This window comes from Cheilinus undulatus, linkage group 7 (genome assembly GCF_018320785.1).
Source record: "Cheilinus undulatus linkage group 7, ASM1832078v1, whole genome shotgun sequence".
NCBI classification, from domain to species: Eukaryota; Metazoa; Chordata; class Actinopteri; order Labriformes; family Labridae; genus Cheilinus; species Cheilinus undulatus.
This window is the reverse complement of record NC_054871.1, coordinates 16,243,842-16,268,084: the sequence shown is the minus strand read 5'-3', so window position 1 is coordinate 16,268,084 and position 24,243 is coordinate 16,243,842. Positions and strand designations below refer to the sequence as shown.

The 24,243-nt window shown below is 39.8% G+C and overlaps 1 protein-coding gene across 1 annotated transcript in view; it reads right to left on the bottom strand.

Annotated features, from left to right (window-relative positions):
- hmcn1 (hemicentin 1) overlaps positions 1-24,243 on the bottom strand; it is a 120,873-nt gene that overhangs the window by 72,120 nt on the left and 24,510 nt on the right. The window contains exons 2-10 of the mRNA XM_041792071.1: positions 19,122-19,192; positions 15,830-15,988; positions 15,617-15,739; positions 14,398-14,569; positions 10,752-10,858; positions 6,362-6,482; positions 5,963-6,226; positions 5,718-5,862; positions 3,984-4,105 (exon numbers count right to left, since the gene is read on the bottom strand). Of these exons, the coding sequence (XP_041648005.1) occupies positions 3,984-4,105; positions 5,718-5,862; positions 5,963-6,226; positions 6,362-6,482; positions 10,752-10,858; positions 14,398-14,569; positions 15,617-15,739; positions 15,830-15,988; positions 19,122-19,192 (1,284 nt within the window). The remainder of the gene's footprint in view (positions 1-3,983; positions 4,106-5,717; positions 5,863-5,962; positions 6,227-6,361; positions 6,483-10,751; positions 10,859-14,397; positions 14,570-15,616; positions 15,740-15,829; positions 15,989-19,121; positions 19,193-24,243) is intronic.

The window sequence follows — 24,243 nt, the reverse complement described above, 5'->3', positions numbered from 1 at the left end:
GGCCATCCTTAGAAAGTAATCTATAACTGTAAGAAGAAGGATTGCACAATACATGGTCATGTGCATACGATTTGGGCGCTAAGGATTCATCACAAGGCCCGATATGTCACAACCCAAGGCAGAGCCAAGCTAGACACGTGTATTGCTTGGCAGCCAAGGTCAAACTTGACTCATGACTGCTAGCGGTTTTCAGGTCCTTAGGACATCCACGGCACAACCAGGGGCCTGTGACGCTACCCCTTGCCTAGTTGGTACCCTTGGCCATGCTCACTCACCACATCCAACCCTTACTCCGCCCTAAATGTGCAAAGACATCCAGAGCACCACTGGGGTTGTATTTATGCTCCTTCCTGCCTGATGGTGCCCTCAAGTGGCTCACTCGCCACATCCAACCCCTACTTTAGCCTCAGTTTTTGGCTCAAACATGCCCAAATTTTCAGCACAGTACTGTATTTGAAGACTCTGTTTAACAGTTTAACAGTCTGTTTCACTCACAACATTCATCACTTGTTCTCACAAGGTAATTTTCAAGGCGTGTCTCACTGTTAAAGCCACCGAAGAAATGTAAAGGTGACCAGTTCATCCAATGAAAATCTCAGGAGTGGGCCTGTTTTCAAACTGGTGACCTCAAACATATAAGTCAAACACTCTCCACCTTTCGCCAGATACATTTCTGTGTGACTCCCTACAGTCAGGTATTAACTTAACTTCTCTCTTTACATTGCTATCAATTATTTTGAGACATTATACAGCCCATAAAACCCTGTACACAAAAAAATAAATGAGATAGGCAGTACCTTACAACTCCTACAGTCCTACTTTTCTCATAGAACCCTTTCAGCTGTTGTGACAAATTTCCCTTTATCTGCTTTGATTTTCACTGTGGTGTTCCCCAAGGATCTATTCTTGGTCCTCTCTTAATCCCAGTTTACAGGTTATCACTCAGCCAGGGTATTTCTAACCACTCACATGCAGATGACACCCTGCTTTATGTTCCCCTCCTTTAAAGACACAGGGTGTTGTGGCTCTGACTTATCAGCCTTTGTGAGCCACACCTGTGTTGGTGAACTGGAAAAAAACAGAACATGTGAAAGACATATAGAGACACCAGATAAAAAATAAAAGAATGACTAACCATCACTGTTTTTCAACATGCTATTATGCCAGAGGTTTATGTTGCCCATTTTAAACCTTAATCGACAACATTCAAGGTTTTGTAGCTAGCTGAAAAAGCAAAACTTCAGCTGTCTTGAACCAAATATTGCTGTTGAAATCACTGGGAATGTTCAGAACAAATCATTTCATTTTGCTGTGTGAAGACTTGTCATTTTTCCAGTCTTGAGGAACAATGTCAGTGAAAATGATTTTTTTGTACCATAAATGAACTTAAATCTGTTCCAATAAGCCTTGAGACAGTTGGAACAGCCTGAAGCCACTCATTCGGACCAATTTAAGTGAGGTGAAGAGTGCTTCCATTTATAGAAAAGCTGTAATTATTGTACCTCTTCACCCTTACACTCGTCCAAATTAAACAATGTGCAAAGGAGTCAACAACTGCTCTTTGTGCACTTTTGGGAATGTGCAAGTGAAATCTAATTTTTGAATCAAATCTTGTTAAAATGATGCTCTTCATTCTGCATTTTCCCCTGTCGTCACTCTCTCTGTCCCTTCTTACTTGACCAGTTCTGTCATTACCATGTCAGAAACAGTCCCTGGAGCCTCAAGCTGTCATCAAACATTTTTCAGGGGTGATCCAGAGCTAAGCGGGGGAAAGTCTAAGGACAGAGACGAGGGGCAAGGAGAGGGAGTAGAGGCTCTGGCTCTAATACAAGGAGGATACAGGGGATTTAAGTACAGCTCCTTGGGATTTGGAAGACATGGTGTACATTTGGCAGCTGTGTGAGTATTAAATGTGTTTCTTTCTAGCAATACAACTGACCAAGTAATAAAGGTCAGAGTTGCAGAAAAAGTGATTATTTTCACCTATTTAAGAGACATTAAAACAGTTGGGTAAAGTCTTCCCTGCATAGTTACACTATGGCATTAATGGAAATTAACAATTTTCATTCATATATCAGATGGATCCCTGCTTGGATCTGAGCCCCCTTCTTCTGTTTTCCCCAAATGACTTTATTATAACCCACGCCGATGAAATCGGCAGGGGTTATGTAAAGGTTTCCGTATCTGTGTTCGTTTGTTTGTTTGTTTGTTTGTTTGTATGTGTACAAGATAATTCGAGAACGGAAAGTCAGATCTTCACCAAACTTTCAGGGAATATTGGGAAAGTGACAGGGAAGAATCGATTGGATTTAGGTGATGATCCACGCACCCGTTCGGTTTTTCTCACATTTCAAATTTTGAACACCATAGTAATCAATGGGAGCGTGAGTTCCTCGGTGGCGCTGCTTAGCCGTGGGTCTGCCGCCTCAGACGGCCATTCTAGTGTATTCTGCACTCCACCTTCTTCTCTACTTGGCATTCATCATTTCAATGAGGCTCCAGCAAATTTACCAGTTGGATGGTTTTTTGAAGCAACAATTTGACAAAGAAACTTAACTGTGAGGTTTAGGACTAATGGTGCCGGCTTTGGTGTCTCTTACTAGGAGGGGTTCGGTTAAAAATGCTCTACAGACAAAACTTGGAGAAGGCAAATTTCAATTATACTGCCCTGTGCTTACACTGATGTTTTAAAAGTTTATATTCAAACTGTGCTCGACTGATTGACATCATTATAGTCACAATATCATGATCTAAATGCATTACTAGACTACCTTTATCATAAATTTGTCAATCTGATTGTAAATCACTACATTTATTTTTTTGTGTGACCAGATTTATGTTGGATGTTATAAAGCTGTGTACCTCAGAGGTAGCACAAAGTCACACCATCATATTTCTGCATTTTCTTGGTTCATAGCCAAAAACGTTTTTTACAACCCTCCATGTATTCTCGTCTTACATCATATGCACAGTCTGTTGCTTTTCAAACCAGGCACACAAACCATATAACATAAACCCGATGACATGATGGCTGTGGGGCATGGATTACAACCTCGTGTTAGGGTCAGATTTTCCATAAAGCTGCATGTATTCTGTCATCACGCAGGTTCCCTGCATGGGATCCACAGCAAGAGACCTTGAATCCTATAAAATATAACCCACAGTAAGTGACCCTTGAATTCCAACTGTATGCCCATAAGTAGTGTAACTGCATGGGTTTGTGTCGGAGCAGTTGTGTATTTCAAATGATGATGGCTTTAACTTCATCACTTTGCTCCATACTGGCTCATTATGAAGGGATGGCAGGCTTTCTAACCATTCTGTATATGAGCATAAACTACAGTATTATAGTTGTAATAGTGCCCCCTCTGCTTTGTTTTTCTGGAATTAATGCCACTGATGATTTACCTTGACAACAAAGACACCATATTGTGTGTCTGTTGTTTATTTAAAGAGGCAGTAAGTGACACAAAAATTTTAATGGAACAGAAAATCTCAACCTCTCCCTATGCTTACTCACATCCCTTCAGGAAATATACTCAAAACATGAACATATGTCACCCACTGCATATCTCACTCAGTTATGTTGGACTCGGCGGGCAGAAAGACTTACAGCCAGTCCGCAGGTTCAATGACAAAAAGTAGCAACTTAGGTGTTCCTACACAATGTTGTGCCTTCAGAACTACCAAGGTACAGGAGAGAGTGAGAAAGTAAGCGGAGGAGAGATGAAGAGCTGCTGAAACAAGTCATGAAGCTGGATGATAATTGGCAGGTTATGTGAAAGCTAAACCTGATTGGTTGACTCTGACCAGATGATTTTAACCAGTTCTTTTAGTCTTAATACAAATGGGCAAGTCCTACTAGTCAGGGATCAGCTACACATGGATTTATGGAAAAACGGTACTATTATATGGCCAGAGATGTGCAATTTTAATACATCGTTTTTAACCCATGGTACCTAAGTCTTGGTATGTGCGCTTACCTGACACATCCAGAAAGGTGCGAGCTCTTCCTGTCCCAGCACTGCTGATTGCAACACATTCGTAATAGCCTTCATCTTTCAGAGTAACCTTGGGTATTGCCCATGTCGCATTGTCAGACTCACTGGAATTAAAAGGAGGAAATTTAAAACCATTGTCTTCAAAGTGATGAGAATAAAAGTGAATCCATTCAACCTCTCACTAACACAACCCTTAATATGATGTGTATCCTGTTTGTGTTTGTCTAATCAATCAAATGTTAGTTGCTGTTCTCTGATTACTGATTTAAAAATGTAATCAGAAAGTAAACGTAAAAGTACAGTTACTTTGGTTAAATTTACTTCAGTAGAAGTAAAAGTAATGGATTATAAATCTAAAAGTTAAATGTATTTAATGTAAAGTTTACTTATACTGAGTTGCTACTAATGAGTTGTACAGAAAAATATGAATTTCTTTATTAGCAATAACAACATGAGAATAGTGGTCTCCAACCAGATTATTTGGGTCAGGGGTTCTCAACTGATGGGTTGGGAGCCAAAAGTGGGTTGCTGAGCTATTTCCAGTGGGTAGCCAAGAAAAATAATGTAAAAATCCAGGAAGAAGTCTGTGATGTACATAAGTCCTAAGCAGGCATACATCCAAATATTTAAATTTTGGTCATTCTCTCAAGATTTAAACTTGTTAATCTCCTTTTCTTGGACTAAAGCTAGCTTTAACAGTATAACAATGATAATAATATCAATATGTTTTATTTATAAAGCATATTTTAAAAACTCAGACACTGTACAACAGTAAAAAAAAAGGCACGACATGCCAAAAAACAGAAAGACAATATAACATCCAAACAAACAAGCAGAAAATAAGAAAAGTTAAAAGACAACATTAGAATCACACACGAAAAGCCAGTTTAAAAAGATGAGTTTTGATCTGAATGTGGATGAGTCAGCACAGTTTTGGATATGTTTAGGGAGTGAGTTCCAGAGGGAAGGGGCAGCTATGGGGAAGGCTCTGTCCCCCCCAGGTATAACAAGACAATTCCTTGAGAATTAACTAAAATGTCCATGCCACCTCATGAGAATTCAGTATGAGGAAATGTACATATGTATGCTCTTCCAGTTTTTGGCATGTGCTTTTCAAACACATTTGTTTCATAATCTCCCCTTGTTTAATCACATATTTTCTCCCACCTAGGTCCAAGCTATGAACTTGGGTCACTTTCTTATAAGGAGGGGATGGTAAGTCCTGATGCTCGACCAGTTGAGAACCACCGATTTAGGTGAAGTCACACCTTTGCAAACTAAGTGAAACCCAACAGCTGTTTTGGTGTGACGTGTGATGTGACGTGTAATCAATCTCTTTCTATGTGCTACTTTAACCATCTCATTTTAACTTTCAGTGTTTATTTTTTACTCATTAGTTGTGCTTTTTTAAATGTAATGAAGTACAATATTTCGCCCAAAATATATTTAAGTAAAAGTAAAACTACTGATTTCAAAATACTACTCAATTACAGAAATTTCAGTAAATGAAATTAGTTTCTTTCCATCCTGGGTAAGAGAATGATAATTCACACTCCTCCTGTACCAACTGATTCTAAATGTACCAAACAGTTGTTTACCTTCTCTGGATTCAGGGCTTATGAGAAGGAGCTGCTGTGCCCCGCAAGATTATAAAGCTCAAGAATAAGAAAAAGTATACTGGACTGTAACTGAACTAGCACACGCTGTCCTGCTTACCTGAAGAGTTGGTCCACCCCTAGTCTCCTTCCGTCCCTGCTGAAGCGTAGAGTAAAAGGGATCAGGCTTTCTATCTGGCAGCTGACAGCGCCTCTCTGGAGGTAGTAACCATGAGTGGTTGATGGCATCAGAACCTTAGGGGCATCTACGAGAGAAAAAGGAAACCAGCAAGCAGAGCTAAGACTTAGTCTGTCTATTGATCAAATACATGATAATTCACTCAAATATGAAGCAGCATCACGGACCAGGTTTAATGCTTGAGAAGGAAACACTGGAGACTCTCTGGAACACGTAACCGTCCAGGTCGTATCCCGTCACCCGCAGGAAGAAGGCCTCATTGGGTGGGATGAACTCTGTGATGTTCCAGAGGCCGTATGGCTGTCTATCAGGGTAGTAGCGGATCGGCAAAGTCTTCATCACTTCACCTGTGATTGACAGGAGCTCCAGCCTGTCTGCGCGAGCGGGAGGTGTAAGCCCAGTGGTATTCAGCAGGATGTGGGTGGGAATACCTGGAAAATTGTAATAACATGCACTTTATACTTTGCTGTCGCAGAGCTAAAGATGTAAAAGAACACAACAGGTGAAAGGAAAAACAGACAACAGCTGTGGTGGTTTTACAATTCGGTAAGGTTGACCTCACTGACCTTGAACTGGCCTGCTGGAGGTCTTTTTGAAGTCCAGGGTGGGCTTTCTGGAAAATCCGGCTCGGAAGTCAATGGTGCTGAGCCCTGAGATACGAACTGAGTGTCTTCCTTCACTTGAGGTCTGTATGACAGAAATGGGACATGCAGATTTACAGATATTTTTGTGCAAAAAGCAACGGCACGTATATGAGTGTTTTAAGTCTTGCTTCATTATTCATTCACACAAAACAAGCACTTTTATTTGAAATGGTTGGTCATTATCCTTGCCTAACACTTGAAGGTATTTAACTGTATAAAACTCAAGGAAAAAAAAGAGCAGTTGCATCAAAGATGGTGCTAAGTGGTCTAAATGACAGACACAGCACTGGGACTGTTGTGTAACAGCCTTTTGTGTGCCAGCCATCTCTGCGTGCAGAGACAAGCCACTTAAAGTCAGTCAAGGCTGAATATCTTACACTCCAAAATCCAGAGATGACCCATTCAGTCTGCCATCCATACTTCAATCAAACCAACACAACTACTATAATTCAAAAGTGGCTAATGGTTCATTTTGTCTTCTTCATGTGGAGGTCTTTTGAAGCTTTGACAGATGCACAGACAGAGTAATTACCATGAAATATAGGCTGGTGAGAGGTGGAAACTCCTCACCTTAGGTTAGGCACCTCGGAGGTGTTACAGACATTGACTCATGAGGCAGAGTGAGGCATGCAAACCTAAACTGTCATTTGCAATTGCCTAAAATGAAAGGGAGTGTTTACTGCATTTTACAATTACTGACTTCTACTTGATATAAACTTCAATTCTCTATGGATGTAGCCAAACAGGGGCAGCAGACACACAACAGAGCTGAAACAATGAGGTAACACCGGGACAAAAGGGGATCTGACACAGCCTTAAATGCTAATGCTTCACATCATTAAAAACAATACGTGCTGCAGTCATCTGACCTGCCCTAATAGCAGCCATGGAAATATCCCGGCCCTTTCGTTTGTTGTAAATGAGGCCGTAATAAGGGGAGAGGTCCTTCAAAGGTCATGCTATTACTAAAGACAAGAGCACTCCCTGTCATTAAAGCTTCTCATTTCCTAATTTCACACCCACACATAAAAACTGACCCAAACAGGGTCGCAGATACAAGCTTACTCAGCAGGATCAGCTGTTTTTACAGTCTATAATCATGAAATGACAAACCTATGTTTTGGGGGGCAAGTTTGCCTCTTAACATTTTTTGCCTTGCCTAGTCTAGTTTTAGTCATCTTGATGAAAACTAAACTTTCTTTTTGTCAGTTTTAGTCATCAAAGATCTATTTTTGGCTAGTCTTAGTCTAGTCTTTCTCATGGAAATAAAGCTGCCGGCGAACATTTTAGTCATAGTTTTAGTAGACAAAATTAACCCTGACTTTGTATTGTATCATATTGTATCATACTGTACCGTGCATTACTGTGACATACCATACCATATTGTATCATATTCTATCGTATTGTATCTTACCATACTGTACCATTTTGTACTGTATCGTACTGTATTGTACCAAATTGTTCTATATTATATCATATTTTACTGTACCGTATCGTTTTGTTCCCCTGTCAATGTACTGGTGTGTGACATTACATATTTCTATGACCACTCGTTTGTCTGTAACTTCGACTGTGATTGTATTGTGTCATACCATTTCATACAGTATTTTAACGTGCTGTACTGTATCTATTGTATTGTATTGTATCGATTCTGTTGTATCAAACAGTCTTGCCTCTGCGTTTGGGACTATTTTGCAATGTGAGCTTTGCCTTCCAGCTATGTGCTCTTTTGCCTCAGTGTATCGAGACAGCTGTTTGGATCTTCTGCTGCAAACTGCATGTGTTGCCAACATCCAGCTATTGTGATACACCTGCAATTGTGACATGACCTGACATGCACTGGGTTGCGAGGGTCTACACTATTAGTATGGAAATTTTAGCCTCTTAAGAGCTCAAATGCAGACGTTTCTTTCTATTAAATAAGATTTTTCAAAGTACAGCAGCTCAAGTTGCATATTTACCAGAGGTGGAAAAAACACACAACTACTGTACTCAAGTGAAAGTTAAGTTTCTTTAGATAAAACTGACTTAAGTAGAAGTAAAAGTACTAATCTATGAATCTACTCAAGTAAAAGTAAAAAGTGGGTAATTTATAATTTACTCCAGGTACTGAATTCTGGGAATTCTGGCTACTTTTGATATACGGTAAAATATGATCTTTTTTATGTGAAATAACTACAAGAGAGGATGAATCTATTACCCAGTTGTTTTCTATAAGGTGTGGCTTAACCTTAGGTCAAATGCAACAGCTGTTTTAGGATAAAATGTCAAATCATTCTCTTGCCACTGACCGTCATGTGCTTGGAAAGTCAAACTTCTGGCCATTTTCTAGTTGGCAGAATGCTAGAAACTCCTCATTTTGGCTTTTAGTGTTATTTTTTTCAGTACTTGATGCTTTTTATAATTTGATGGAGTACAATACTTCCCTCAAAATGTACCTGAGTAAAAGTAAAGGTAATAGTACATAAAAAAGCCAGTCAATTACAGTTACTTGAGTAGATGTAATCAGTTACTTTCAACCCTGATATTAACTAAGGTTCAAGTGCAATTGCAATCATAGCTTGCAGCCTGAGCACAGTTAATGCTTTAACTGGATGACAATGCCACAGTTACAATAATGCCAGTTTGATTGCCTATCTGTGCACATCTTGAATTGCCTTCTCATCACTTCAGTAGTTGTTGGTAAAACAGAATTTAAAGAAAGACTGTTGTAAATAGTCTATATTGTAGTTATACACTGAGGTGAAAAGTAATCAATGGTAGCTAAATATGAGCACAACAGTGAAAGAAGGTGGTGATAATGCAGTGAACCCACCTTCCACACTTCCCCACAACATCCAATTAAAGACAGATTAAAAAGGATCAAATTCCTCTTCACACTCAATCTACAGCCCAAGCCTTACAGGGGGGTTTCACAGGTCATTAGCATTTCTGAAAACCAGCATGGCAGAACAGTGAAATCCTTCTAAACTATTTCCCCACATTTCTGCTGATTGTCCTGGGAAACACGGCTACAGATGATAGCTAGGTATTTTTAGTCTGATAACATGCTGTGTGGGAGACTTTGGGTTTGGAAAAACTACGTCCAAGAGGAAAAATGGGAAAAAAAAAAAAAGATGTATTGGGACTGAAGAAATAGAGCAGAAAAACAGAATTTACTCTCTAAAGGAGAGAACTGGGGGAGTAAATATATCTGGAGAAAGATGTATGAGGTATCAAAAAGGGAAATAAATGAAGTGAAGAAGAGATTCATAATTAAGGCTGAGACAGGAGGCGGAAACAAGACAAACATATAGATATTATTTATAACAGCTGTTTGTTTTCTGTCATAGCTTATATGAGGGCTATCCATGGATTAGGCAACCATATCAGCAGCAAAAATGTTTATCTAGGTTGATATTTAACAGAAAGGATTCAGAATTTTTCATCTAAACCTCAAAGTTTTATTTATAAAGTAAAGCTATACCAATTTCCAAGAAGTGAAAAAATGTTATATAACATACAAAAAAGACAGTAGAAGTACCAGATGAATGAATGGGAAATCCAACCAGCGAACCTACCACAAATATGCTAAAGATTCAGAATTCATGCATCTCCATCTGTTCCAGTGCAGTTTTTCTAGGAAGGAAACACACAAATGACACGGTTTTCCATCCAGTCTCTACACCTGTAAATCTGTCGTCTGCTAACACATAACACAGCTATGCAGAAAGGAGGTAAAGTGTCCCTGCAGGAGCCTTCACGGTACACAAGGGCCATCGAGGGCCCCTTTAACAAATCACTCAGGTAAAAATGCTTGTCATTTCCCTGCATCTGGCATTGACAGTGCAGGCAGTCGAATGTGTGACCTCTTCTGCATTACCTCAACAGCAGGGTGCCAACAGTTTCCACCCAGTAAGGGGAACACCACAGCTAAAGTGCCCCAAACAAAAATGTATTTTCTGCATGTTAACAGCAGTGACCTTGAACATAATTTACCCTCGTCTTTAGGGACTGTCCAAAATCATCTCAAGTGTGCCTTTGTGATCATGTTTTTGTTCCCTTTAAGATGCTTCCACCAGACATCATGCATGTTAAACTGATTACACATCACTATAACTCAACTTGCTGATATACTACAGCAGTAATTCAACTTAAGGGCCATCCTCGAGGGCCCAGCTCCCTCCTGGGGTGTTAGTTGTGACCTCATTCCACTGTTGTACAACTGAACTATTTGCAGTAAGTCTTCCTAAAAGACAGTTCAGCTCTGGGATAAGTTTGGAGAAGCCTGTAATTTCAACACACATTCTCAGTTTAAGTATGAATTGTTTACCTTGATCGTCCACATCCCTGGGTGCGGATCCTTGATGTTGACAACTTTGGCAGAGTTGGGAATGTGCAGGAGCTCAGTCAGGCCATCACTCTTCCCAACAAGCTTCCCTGGAGGCCAAACATGGAGACAGAGTCAATTACTCAAGTTTTCCACAGCTCTGACAAATACAAGTTATCATGTAATGCTTGTTGCATAGTTGTAGTTTACATGTGAAATATTGGCAGTAGCCTCGTTGTCAAAATATAAAGATAAAGTCCAGTGTGTACTCAATTTGAAACTAAACTTAGCACCAAAAGTATTCAAATTTGTGTTTGCTAGAATATTTCTTTGTTGCAACAATGCTTCTTGGTAATAAATCTTACACAGGGGGAAAGCCTGTTTCCTTTTAAATCGTTCCACATTTGTAAGGAACATGCATCTGTGGGAGAGAGCTGAGCTCAGTACGTGAGTTGCACCAATGAAAAATAAGCCATATCTTCTCTGTCAATGCTAAACAGCTTATTTTGCTGTTGCCAGGTGCTGACAATCAGGTGCCTGATTGGCACCTGGCTGTTACTGGACACACAAAACTTGTCATCATTGAAGGCAATCTCAGTGCATATTGAAATGAGATTCTTCAACCAGTGGCAATCCCATATCTCCATAGTCTATCCTTCAAGATGACAATGCTTGCCCCCACAGAGCAGGGTTTATCAGCGACTACCTCAAGAATTTGGGAGTGGAGAGGATGGAATGGCCTGCCAGCAGTCCTGACCTCCATCCCACTGAACACTTGCCAGAGTGATCAACACAACCACTTTGGCTGACTTAAGAAAAATGCTGGTTGAAGAATGGGATGCCATCCCACAGCAGTGTGTGACCAGGCTGGTAAACAGCATGAGGAGGTGCCAGGATGTTGTGGCTGTGTATGGTTCTTCCACACACTACTTAGACTCCTGTTTGTTGAATGAATAAATTGTTGAAATGCCATTATGTCTTGTTTCTGTGGATGTCAATTATCCAATCCACCAAAAAAGAGTCAATGGCAGAATAAAGCTGTTTCTAGGGCACAACTCAGCTCTGCTGCTCATCCCACAAATGCATGTTCCTTATAAATGTGGCACCATTTAAAAGAAATAAACAGGCTTTCAAACAGTCTAAGATTTATTGTCAAAAAGCATTATTACAACAAAGAAATAATCTACCAAACATAAATTTCCTCACTTTTTGTGCTAGGTTTACTTGGTAAGTAGATATTACTACTTAAATGTAAAGTCAAAACTTTGTAAAAAGTTATCCTGTAGGATTTTAAAAGATTTAATTTGATTTATAAATGAGAATTTCAAAAACATTGTTTTAAAGGTTATTTATCTTCTTAAAATCACTCCTCTGCAATCGTCTTGATGCCTCAGTATCATTACCAAGGAAATGAGCTTTATCTCCAGGTTTGGTTACTCCCCATTTGAGGAGGTTGCAGTTCTACATGAAGGTTTGACTTGTGGCCACTTTCCTGCTTGTCATTCCCAAGTCTTTCATTGGTTTCTTGATCCACTGATAATAGTAATGAAGTCAGAGAAAGCCCAAAGTAAATCTTTGTGTGGCTGAACCGTGACTGTGACAAACCCTGAAAAAATGTGTAAATAAAAGTGCCGTATGTTCCTGCTATTCAACAGGGGTAATCAACACAAAGCACTTGCACTGCTCTAACTGTTACACACACACAAGGATGCACAGAACTGCTCTGACTCTTCAGTTATCTATCAGTGCATTTATTGACACATTGCCTTTGAGGCAGATACATGTGTTGATTATGATTGTGGACATTTCTGACACATTTTTGCTGGTAAAAACTCTTACTTTGTGTCTCTTTAAGCCTCTTAAATTTGTATCTTCTGTTATGTTTTGTGTGTTGGCTGCTAGTTGTTAGTTGGAAACACTCAGCTGCTGCCAGCTGCTCTTGGCCAGGATGCTTTTGAAAAGAGAATTTTTTTAAAACTCTACAAGGTTTTTCCTGATTGAGTAAAGGTTAAATAAACTAAAACATTTAATTTTAGGTTTAAATGGAACAGAGGACTTGGAGTCCTGTCTCTCCTGTCATCTTAATATAGCTTTGACTTTTGGCTGATCTGTTGATGCCAGAAGTTGTAGACACACACAAGAAACTTAACCAAACCTCTGTGCAGCCTGCAGCTAGCTTAGCACCCAGACTGCACAAGGATTAGCTAGAAAAAGATAATCAGACATGCCCTAATATACTTTGCACCATGCACTACAGATTTTTAAAATACGGAAAGCACTTGGAGCAGCTTCTCTTAAAGTCTGTTCTGCTCCACTGGAAGATCATTTACCCAAAAAAGTTTTTGGTACATCAGTCATTTTTCTGATAATGTTGTGAGGAGATGTACTAGAGTGGTTAAGGGTGAAGATTTTGTGTCTGTTACAATCTTGACATACACTATATGGACAAACGTAATAGGCCACATCTGTTCAGTATTGAAATCTTGTATTTTTCAATCAGACCTGTATACACAGGTGTATAAAATCAACCACATAGCCATGCAGTCTTCATTTGCAAACCTTTGTGATGCAAAATGGGTCATTCTGAAGAGCTCAGTGACTTCAAGTGTGGTGCTGTGATGAATGCCACCTTTGCAACAGGCAATTCATCCCTGCTAGATATTCTACAGTCATAGTGCATAAAAGCTGCCAATGCTCTGCTGATTCCATATCTAAAGAACTCTGAACTTTCACTGGCATTAATGTTAGCACAAGAACCGTGCAGTGGGAGCTTTATAGAATAGGTTTCCATGGCAGAGCTCCTGCATATAACACTCACATCACCAAGTCCAATGCCAAGCGTCGGATGGATGGATGGATGGAGTGGAAGAAAGTGCACCGTCACTGGAGTGGAGCAGTGGAAACATGTCCTGCGGACTGACAAATCACGCCTCTCTGTTTGGCAGTCAAAAGCGCAAGTCAGGGTTTGGCAGATACCGGAGAAAGTCACCTGTCTGACTGCAATGTGACAACTGAGAAGTTTGGTGGAGGAGGGATAATGGTATGGGGCTTTTTGTTTTTCCTTTTTTCAGGGTTTGAACTAGGCCCCTTATCTCCGGTGAAGGCAAATCTTAATGCTTCAGCATCCCAAGACATTTTGGACAAAGCTATCTTTCCAACTTTGTGGCAACATTTTGGGGAAGGCCCTTTTCTATTCCAAAATGACTGTGCTCCAGTGCACAAAGCAAGTGCACCTTTGAGATGAACTGGAACGGAGATTGTGAGCCAGATCTTCTCATCCAACATCAGTGCCTGACTTCATAAATTGCAGAAACACCCCAAAATCTTGCGGAAAGCCTTCCAAGAAGGGTGGAGGCTGTTATAGCTGCAAAAGGGGGACCAACTCGCTATTAATGTACATGTATTTGAATACAATGTCATTACAGTCCCTACTGGTGTGAAGTCAAACACTTTGGTCCATATAGTGTATAATTTGAATCACCATTATACCACTTATTAGATGCATCTGCATTTCTTTTGTCAACGTGTTATTTTCTTGCCTCCCTTCTACATTAGTGCACACAGCATGTGTTCATAAACAGATCAAGTTTAAAGAAGAATTCCAGGAATCCTGCTGAACCCTGTTCATGAATGCTAACACTTATCTTACCCTGGGGGTTCTTTATCTCAATGTTTGGTGCCGGGCCGCTGAGAGCCACAGTGACTTCCTTTAGGCTGGGATCAAAGGGCATCTGCCAGGTGTTGCTGACCCCACTGGAGTGATCTGTGGACAGCAGGTGGACCTTGGATGACTGCACCGCCTCCTCCACCCATTTCAGGACCTGAGAAGGAGATGTGAAGAATGCAGAAAATAAAATTTATTTTCCTTTGAGAGTGGTGCACTATTTTTGTCATGGAGAAGCAAATTTAGAGCAATTTTGTAAAACAAGAAACAAATTTGTCACAGAAATCCACTCTATCCCTCTGGAGCCGTAAGAATCTACACAAAGACATACACTGCACATACACAGTTTTACCCTCTCAGCTGCTCACAAGGTCATCCCCTCAACATGTGCAAAGCTTTAATCAGGAAGTTTCTTACATTCCCCCGTGTCCTGCCCCCCTTCTCCCACTCTTGTCCCAACTGAAAACTTAACAGCTACTGTTTGATACCCAGACCCAGGTGCTTTTAAACTCTGTCTTTGTAAAGGAGCAGGCATTCTTGATGTGAAAATATATGATTCAGGCCATGAATGTTAAAATAATAGTAAAAAATCTGGAGTCAAGAAAAAATAGGAAATGATTAGAAAAACTAAAACTAAAATTTCTTGATTTTTCTTAGTTGTCATACATCTGCACATTTAAGCCAAGAGTAACTTAGTCATAACTGTCACTTTCAATTCAGATCAGACTCTTTCAAAACAATGTTTAGAACAATCCAAACAAAGGTCAGAGAAAAAGAAAATGATTATACAGCCTCAATAGAAAAAGAGCTCAAAATTGAGAATACGTCCTCTCTTAGTAAAAACTGTTATCTAATAGGGAGAAAACAGGATGCTGTTCAAACGTTGGGCTTTAATGCCCAATCCAGGACTTCTGATTTACATTACTTGGAAAGGTTTTAAAGAGCTTAAGTATGCATTAATCAATTAAATGCTTCCTGGACATTGATTTGGAGTCCAGACACAGACATGGGCACAGAAAAAGGCTGTAAAACCTTCAACTGTCATTTAATTTATACAGCGTAGAGGAAGAACTCAGCCAAGTTTAGTACTCTATGACTAAAGCACGTTATGTGAAAGCAGAGGGGTTTTCCTTTCAACTCTGAAATCTGCAAACTTCTACCAAAGACGCTGAGACCAGCACCAAACTTCCTGTGATGCTCTTACCTCATTGACCTGTTTCTTGTCAAGATGGAAGATCTGTCCAGAGCTGGTGGACGCGATCTCTTCATAAGCCTTGTAGCCGGTGTGGGTCCTATCATCGCAGTCCCCTGTCAGCACAAACACCACCTACATACACATATACATTGATATAAAATTATGGTCACTCTCTCTTTAAACCTGCCATCAGAATGTGGTATTTTGCAGTAAAACCCAAACCTGCGACTGTTTCTGCTGAATGAGCTGCAGGACATCATGGGTCAGCTTGTAATCTTTGGACCGGGCGTCTGTGAAAACGTAAATGTAGGAACCCGGCAAGGAGATCTCCAAGGCAATCTTAATGGCACCAATGCTCATCTCCGGACAGTCCCCACCTCCCTGAGAAATAGGACGATATCATCAGCATACAGTGTAAACATTAATATAAATTTGTGGGATTGTGAGCCACAAATGTAGTCCTTTGATTTACTAGTTGGATATGTAGGATATGTTATAAGCAGAATCATTAAAGAAATCTTACACTGTTCCTCACAACAGTCAATTTTCATTAAATGTATCTTTGAAAAGCTCCTGAACATGTATTTTTTTCTTGTTCTCTTCAAGCCATTTTGCTTTAACACCACTTTGGTACACCACACGCATGTTCCTCTGTATGTAGCCGAAGTACTCCTTTAAACACAAAGAATATATATTCCGCCACCAGGGGGCTCTCAATCAAAATAGTAACAAAAGAAGAAAAGTAGAGACACTATGCTCCCCACAGCTCCACTGCTTTTTTTTGTTTGTTTTAAATGAAGACTATGTACAATTAGATAAAATACAGTCCATATGGTTTATTTGCTCAGCTGCAAACCACTATTTTGGTTTCATGGATGAATTTGACATAGTTAGGGAGAAAAGCTGTTAAAATGGCTTCCCGGGTTCACACTGATGAGTGATTTTCTCCCTCAATATACAAAATCCATTGATGAAAACAAACCGGTTAACTTTTTAGTAAATACCCTTAGAAATTTCAGTTTTTCAATGAACATAGATTTCAATTCAAAAGAAGACATGAGCCACGGAGGTAGATAGATCTGAGCAGTGCCTAACCTGGAAATGTCTAGTGGGGCCACAGGAGAGCAGAGGCAGGGGGATGGAGTTTGGTGTTTGGTCTGAGTCTAGATGATTGAACTTTATATTTGAAAAATCGCTGCAAAGGTGCCCTCTTGTATGCCACTATGGTCAATAAACACAATAAAGTGTCCTCTTGTTTGCCACTATGGTAGATAAACACAATAAAGTGTCCTCTTTGGTGCCATCTGAGTGGATAATAATTGACTAAGTGGCCGATTTCAAGCCCTAAAGTGGGCAAAATTTGCCTTGGTGATCTAAGTGGAAAAACATTGAAAACTTGCCCTCTTAAGTGCCTTCTGAATAGACAGAATTTGACAAAGTGCCCTTGTACATGCTGCCTATGTGGACAAATCAAGCCTATTGTCCTCTTAGGGGACAGATTTGGCTTTGTGCTCTCTAAGTAGACAAAATTGGACAAATTTCCCTCTTAAGTGCCCTCTATCCTGCATAAGTGCCCACCATCTCTAGGCTCTAGGCTGCCTTTAAATGAACGACACATGATACATGCACTCCATGGTGCCTAGAAACGACCCTCCAGGGCTGTCTATAATTCTTAAAAAGTTCAATCTTAACCAGGATTTCTAACTGTTTCACTATAAATGTGTGACAACTTTTTGACCGATGCTCTACTTCACACAGGAAGTGCGCTTTTTATCATTATCACCCCTTCCCATTGAATTCCCTGAGTCCACCATTGCATCCCGTTACAACAACAGAAATTAGGAATTTCTCTGGCTTTAAAAACTGTTGTAAATATTTGAGGTTATGTAAATACTCAACTAAAATATAACATAAGAGTAGTCATTTTTTACCTGTACACATTTCAGTGCAATATTTCACATAATGTACCAGTACATTATGAATTAAACTAATTCTAACATATCAGGTCCACTATCTTAAATACATGGAGTTAGCTGACACAGATGCAGTTGTAGATGTAGGGAAACATGTAATGTTTAATGCAATAAAATGATGGCATTGTAAAACTGAATATTTAAAGTAGAAGGGATTTCAGAGCCCGCACTGATACATACATACTTGGAGTAACATTACATTTCTCTTCTACTTTAAAATGTTTAGAAATTGCATTTGAAAAAAGTGCATAGTATTTTACCAGTATTCAACAAAAGCTCTTAATGACAGCCTTTATGCTCAGCAATAATTAAATAGCGACACCATTATGGGGAAGATTTATTAGTTGCAGAAATACCCATACAAAAGAATGCCTCATGGTTAGCAGCAGTGCTAAGAGAATTATGCATCCCTAATGTGGCAAAGATTCATGTGGCAGCTCTTCATCGATTGCATTTGAAAATTCTCTCTCTTAGTCTCCTCAGTAGGATCAAAGATGGTTGTCCACAAAAACCTATCTGTCTGTTTGCAGGGTTTAATAATTGGTGAGGATGCATCACCCCCATGATTAACATCTGGAATGGAGTGACCCTTGATTTTAAGCCAGGAGGGCAGAGGGCAGCAGACAGGAGTCTTCAGTCTTTCATGAACCATGAAACGTCTAACCTGCAGCCAAGAACCCATTCCCCCTATGCACAGATTCACCTCAGGAGTGAGTCCAATCACCCCTTAATGCACCGCTGTTGCTGTGTTATAAAAAATGAGGTGGCAATCAATATCCTGATCATTAAACAAAATGTCTGCCATGACAAGAATTTCAATTTAAAAGAAATTCCTGAACGCATCTTTTCTGGCCTTTTAGCCAAGGGATGGTGCAGGTGAAGGGGTGAGGGGAGGAAAAACAGACACAGGAATGAAGCAGTGAGTGAGAGCAAACTGGAACTCTTCCATTCTACACAAAACACACTGCACATCAGATTAACATTGATGCACGCCAAAGACGAAGCAACACTCGCCACTCTGAATCTCTGTCTTTGCCATCCGTTGGCATAAAGTAGAGGACCAGTTCTGGAGTTTTTGCTGTTGTGTGCACCAGGGTTTCTGCACAACTTCCTTCTCTTTCCAAGTAATTAAACAAATATCTGAGCTTGGCAGGACTCTGTTTAGTTTTCTGGCCATTGTATGTTATTGTTTATACATTTGTTTGTAATAAAGCAGGAAGGCAAATAAAACATGGGGTGAGTGATGGGTTTTTCTTGTCCTGTGCCTTCAAATCTAAGTCCCATAGGTACTTTATATGGAAGCTGAAAATTCAGTAAAACAAGAGCAGTATTCACAAGTGTCTTGTAAAAATCAAGACAATAAATTATTGTTTGAAAAGTTCTTTCATCATGCAGCGTAGACACACCAATCAGCTAACAAGACGTCTGGTCGGCCCAGAGTCTGCTTTTATCAAGGCCAGATGACCTTACGCTAACTGCTAAAGCACGCTGGCTCCTGCTGCAGCTCCCTTCGATTTGATTAATGCGATTTCTGAACCCACCTGGACGTACAGCTCCCTCAGCTCATACTGGAACTTCTTTGGGTCTGTTGTAATTGTTACCGGTCCAATCTCTGCAAAGAAACAGCAGAAAGAGGTTCAGTGATTAAGACTGAATCAGCATCAAATGAAAAACTACAAGAATCTTAGTTTCCTTAAATTGTCTCCTTAGTAAAATATTAGTTTTGGCAGATATGGGAGGATGTCCAGATTAAAAAGTCATACAAAGAACTGCAGCGTGGAAGTCTACAGTAAAGGATAAACATTTAAATAACAGAGAAAGAGGGACAGACAGATGATAAAGAAAGAAAACATCAAAAGAATAACAAGAAAGATTGAAACTACAGCCATAAAATGTTGCTCTAGACAGATTAGACACTGAAACAATAATCTTAAAAGTGACCTGGACAGTAGTTGAGACATGACTCAGAACATGCAAAATGTAAAAACATTGATCAGTATTACTGTAACAGCACAGAGCGCAACCAACTTGAGTTTAAGGGGCAAATTTAAACAATTGTCTTTCACTGTTTCTCTTGAATTAAAAAAAATCCTAACAGCAGTTTTTCACCCCTAATTTGCCATCAATTAATCTGCTGGTTGCTGATAAAAAGTTGAATTCTAATTTGATTGCATTAAAAAGGGTAAAACTTTACATGGTGAGTGAGAAAGCACTGCTTGTTAAAAAACAGCATTTTTCAGAGTAACAAATTCAGACTATCGCGGTGGGTTTAATGTAAATGCATTCTTGCTTGAAACAATCTGCAAGCTGATTTTAAAATGCAAAACCTGCTGACTCTGACTCTTTAGTGAAAACTCTTCTGATCCAAATCTTTTTTTTTTGACACTGATGTTATATAATTACTGTATTTTTTTGCTTTGTGAAATTAATTTCAGCCAATATCAATATTAATACCAATATTTAAAGCTAGTCCAGACCTAAAAATTCACTTCTTAAAACACACAATTTAAAGCTTTAGGAGAACAAAGGAACACATTTCAGTCCTTAAAACAGGCTTCAAAGCATGATTTTGTTTCCCCTCAAATTTAGTGATTGCAATATAATATGCAATAAACAGTTCCTCATCTTTTTAATTCAAGTGACGCAAAACAACACAAGACAAGACAAGTGATAGAAGAACAGGTAAAACATTGTGAAAAAAGACAGCAATACTATATATATTTTAGACAAGTGGCAACCTAAAGTGTTGATAAATAATCTGATGAAATAACTGCCATTCCTTGAGTGTTCACTTGAAGTTGACTGTAAAAGTCAAGAATTTCCCATTAGAGCTCACAAAAAAAGCTCACAATAAATGCATTTACAGCAGAAATAAACATGTTAGCAGTCAAATAAAAAACCTGGTCTAAAAAGGTGATTACTCTAAAGAGTAGGGGGTAAAAGTTATGCTTAATAATAAAGAATAATAATGGGAGTGGCTCACTGGTGAGTTCTCATTTTTGCTTGGAGGCAAACACAAACTAAATCACAGTAGTGGCCTTCAGTTTTCAGGGTTTTTGTGCTGTTTTCCTCATTTGAAATATGTGAGCTAGAAAGGCTTTTCCCAGCCTGAACTCCAACTTTTTGCCGTAAATAGCAGAAAGTTAGCTTGAGTCAGCACTTCACGGGGCCCACTATTGTTGGACTCAACATCTCTTCAGAAACCAGCCAGAAACCAGCAGGTGACCTCATGCAGACTGCGTCTTTATGTATATGGCGCATTTTAGTGGACCATAGAGAAGCACCGCCGCCACACGGAGACAGCGTGGCCCTTGCTCTGAACCTCTGACAGTGTTGTTAGTCAGCTACTGTTCTAGGCTCACTCTTTCTATCTGTTAATGAGCTGCTAAGCCCTGTCTTAAGTCAAACTGTGTGACTTCAGCTCCTGCAGCTGTGCTGAGGAATGAGCCTGATGAGGGGGCACACAAACACATAGAGCATGCACGCACTGCAGACCTCCACATGCAAGCAGATTGGAAAACAAGGTCTCCCTTGTTGAAGAGAGGGCAATTTCAAAGGATCCCTGACTTTTGAACAAGAATGCAGATTGAACTGTTTCACAGGAGTCTCTCTTGAGGCTAGAGCCAGAATGAGAGCTGTTTAGTGGCACGCAGCGACTCTTCAAACACACTTCTGTCTTCATGTAAAGATGATGAGTTAGACATAAGCTCCAACTGCAAGCCATGAGGCATCGCAAGCCTTTTCTCTTCTCTACAACCAGCATCGCCTGACATTTCCTCATGAAAAGCACGTCCAATTTCAATAATAGCATACACAAAGAGGCAAGGTGTCCTTTGCTAAATGACCCACAGTTTGGCATCCTAGTGAATCCTCAAGGTGAAGAACATTTGCTCCGATCTTTTGAAACCTAACATGGAAATGTGTCCGTCTGCTCTAAACGGAACATGGATCTAGAGCCAGAGCTTTCAAAGATGGAAAAGCTGACATTTCCCTCCTTCTGGGAAAAGTTCCCATGGCTGTTGTAAAGTATTCTTTCAACTGTTTTGGCCACAATGCCTCTGACCATAGCAAATGTCTTTGCACCAGGACTGTGGAAAACCAGAGCTAATAAACCCAACTCTTCACTTGTGTAATGATCTTTGACTCTTAATTATTAACATACAGAAAACATTGATGGTTATCACCATTTAATCCTTTTTAAATTTGCATTTGGAAAGCAGAGCATGAGCACTGCTTAAGAACATTCATGCCTGGAGCGGCCTAGGTCCTGCAGTCAAACAACTGTTGGGGATTAAGTCTGCCTTACCTGAGAGCACCGTGTGGCATTCATAAATACTTCATTACCAAAAATGTACAGAAGCCTGACTAAAGAGTTTTTGCACAGAATAATAGTCCATTTTTGCAAATATTTCCAATCAGGTGATTGACATAAAGGAGACTTAACTGACACTTAAACATCAAAATAATTTCATGTTTTAGGACATGAGGCCATCTTGCCATACATGACTACAAGGATATGAGAAATCATATGACACTGTCAAATACACAATTCCTGAAAATTTCCAGAATTATTCAAAATAAGCAACCAAGACACCTGGATTTTTATAGAATCTATTAAGGAAAATCCAAACTATGGTGGTGATGATGATGACAGTGGCATCACAAAGCAAGTCACTGGTTAGTATGGTAGTCATGCAAATGCGATCAACAGTCTTTCTGCTCATTTACTAGTCCTATGAATTAGTGCTGGGGGATTATTGAAAAATGATCAAAACCAACATTTAGGGGGAGCAGGTGGCCTAGTGGTTAAAGGCGCCCCCCATGTACGCGGGCGGCCAGGGTTCGAATCTGGCCTGGGGCCCTCCACCGCATGTCTCTCCCCCTCTCTTGACCCTGTTTCCAACTCTATCCACTGTTCTCCTCTATCTAATAAAGACACAAAAATGGCCAAAAATAAACCTTAAAATAAAAGACATTTAGAGCCAATAACCAACAAAAACCTGCTGTGATGGTTATTTCAGTTCTGTCCCCTTGCAAATCTCTCTAATACTGCACCATAGAAGCACACTACATGAGAGGCAGTCACATGACACCACCCCATCCAGTGCTACACGGAAGCGGAGTAAAACTCAAACTGTGGGGCTGTGAGAGGGGGGCCACATTGAGCGCATTGAATCCTAACCAGTAGAAGCCCCAATCCAGGATGGAATGATAAATGCAAAGACAATTTTCTAAAGTTGTGAACAAAGACAAAGTCCTCTTAAAATTACAAGGTCTATGGATTGTCCAGATTCCATGTCCATCATCAGGCAGATCTATCTTACAAAGCTGATACACTTGTTTCTGGTCTGAGAATGACCGGACCAATCAGCTTCATTTGAACATCAGCATCAGCTTTCATTTGGTGAACAATGGCTGCCAGTAAAGAGACTAGTGTGAATACAGCTTTGGCTGTGCTTTTACCATATGTGAACAATTCTTTATTAAAAGAAAAGGAAAAAAATGCACTGAAAACTTTTCTTGGTGGAAACAATGTTTTCGCTCTTCTCTAGATAATGCTTGTCAAGAAAGTGTTACATAGTTTATTCTAGAGGGTGGTGCACGCTTACTTCATCAGATGTTTAGTTGCTCTGATTGGACAGTAACGACCATAGCAGACAGAGGGTTTGTCCAGTCACCTTCTGAGATCATGTAAAGGCTCTGCCAGTCCTAAGCACTGTTGATGGGGTGTGGGAATAATCTCATTTTGAAGCCTCTCTAAAAAGTTCTCTAGAGCCAAAAAAATCATGTGTGTAAGATGCACAGATAATACACATATTTTCATTTGTAAAGTGAGCCGTGTCATGTGTGATCAATACTGTAAGACTCAACAGTTGAAGTTAGTTAAAAAAATGAGTTGAGTTTACTTAAAACTTCTAAATAGCTGTTTCAACCCTATTCTCAAGTTGACTGAACATATTTTTTTTTGTTTAAGTGAACAGTGATCAATCATTCTAAATATGTTTTGTAATTCTACTCAAGTTTACTGACTCAGGCCCCGTCCACACAGAGACAAAAACAATATATTGCCGTTTCACGGAAATGCACCAAAAGCGAGAAGAAGATCCCAGAAAACTGACACAAACTTTCTTCTAGCTGCCCTTCTGGTTGTTCTCCGCGTTGGATTTAAGAACATATGGTGTATGCGTTTCGTGGTGGTGGTAAAGGAGCATCAGATTTTGCTGTAAAAGCCATAACAAGCTCAGTAGCTTCTGCAGCACAGACACAACCCTGTAATCCACCATTGTTGTTTTGGCCGGACCCGTGCAGGCATCTCAAGAAAGCTACACTATGTGTGATGTAATTGTTTCAAGAAAGATGCGGTTGGCCGTCCACACGGAGACGAAACGGTGGTCGTTTACAGATTTGTGCACTCTGGGACCTGTTTTCAAAAAGTGTCATTTACAGTCACCCAAAACGCTGTTTCCGAGTGGATGAAACGCCGACACGACAAAAAACTTATGCATATACTCCTGAATTCATCTCCGGTTCAGTGTGCACCTTTAAATTATTCTCACTTACACTGACGTAAATAGAGTGGCATAAATGGTCAAGATTTAATTATGTAAAAAAAAAAAACAGGAGAAAATTGCTGTGGATGAGGAACATGTAGCTTTATGAAAA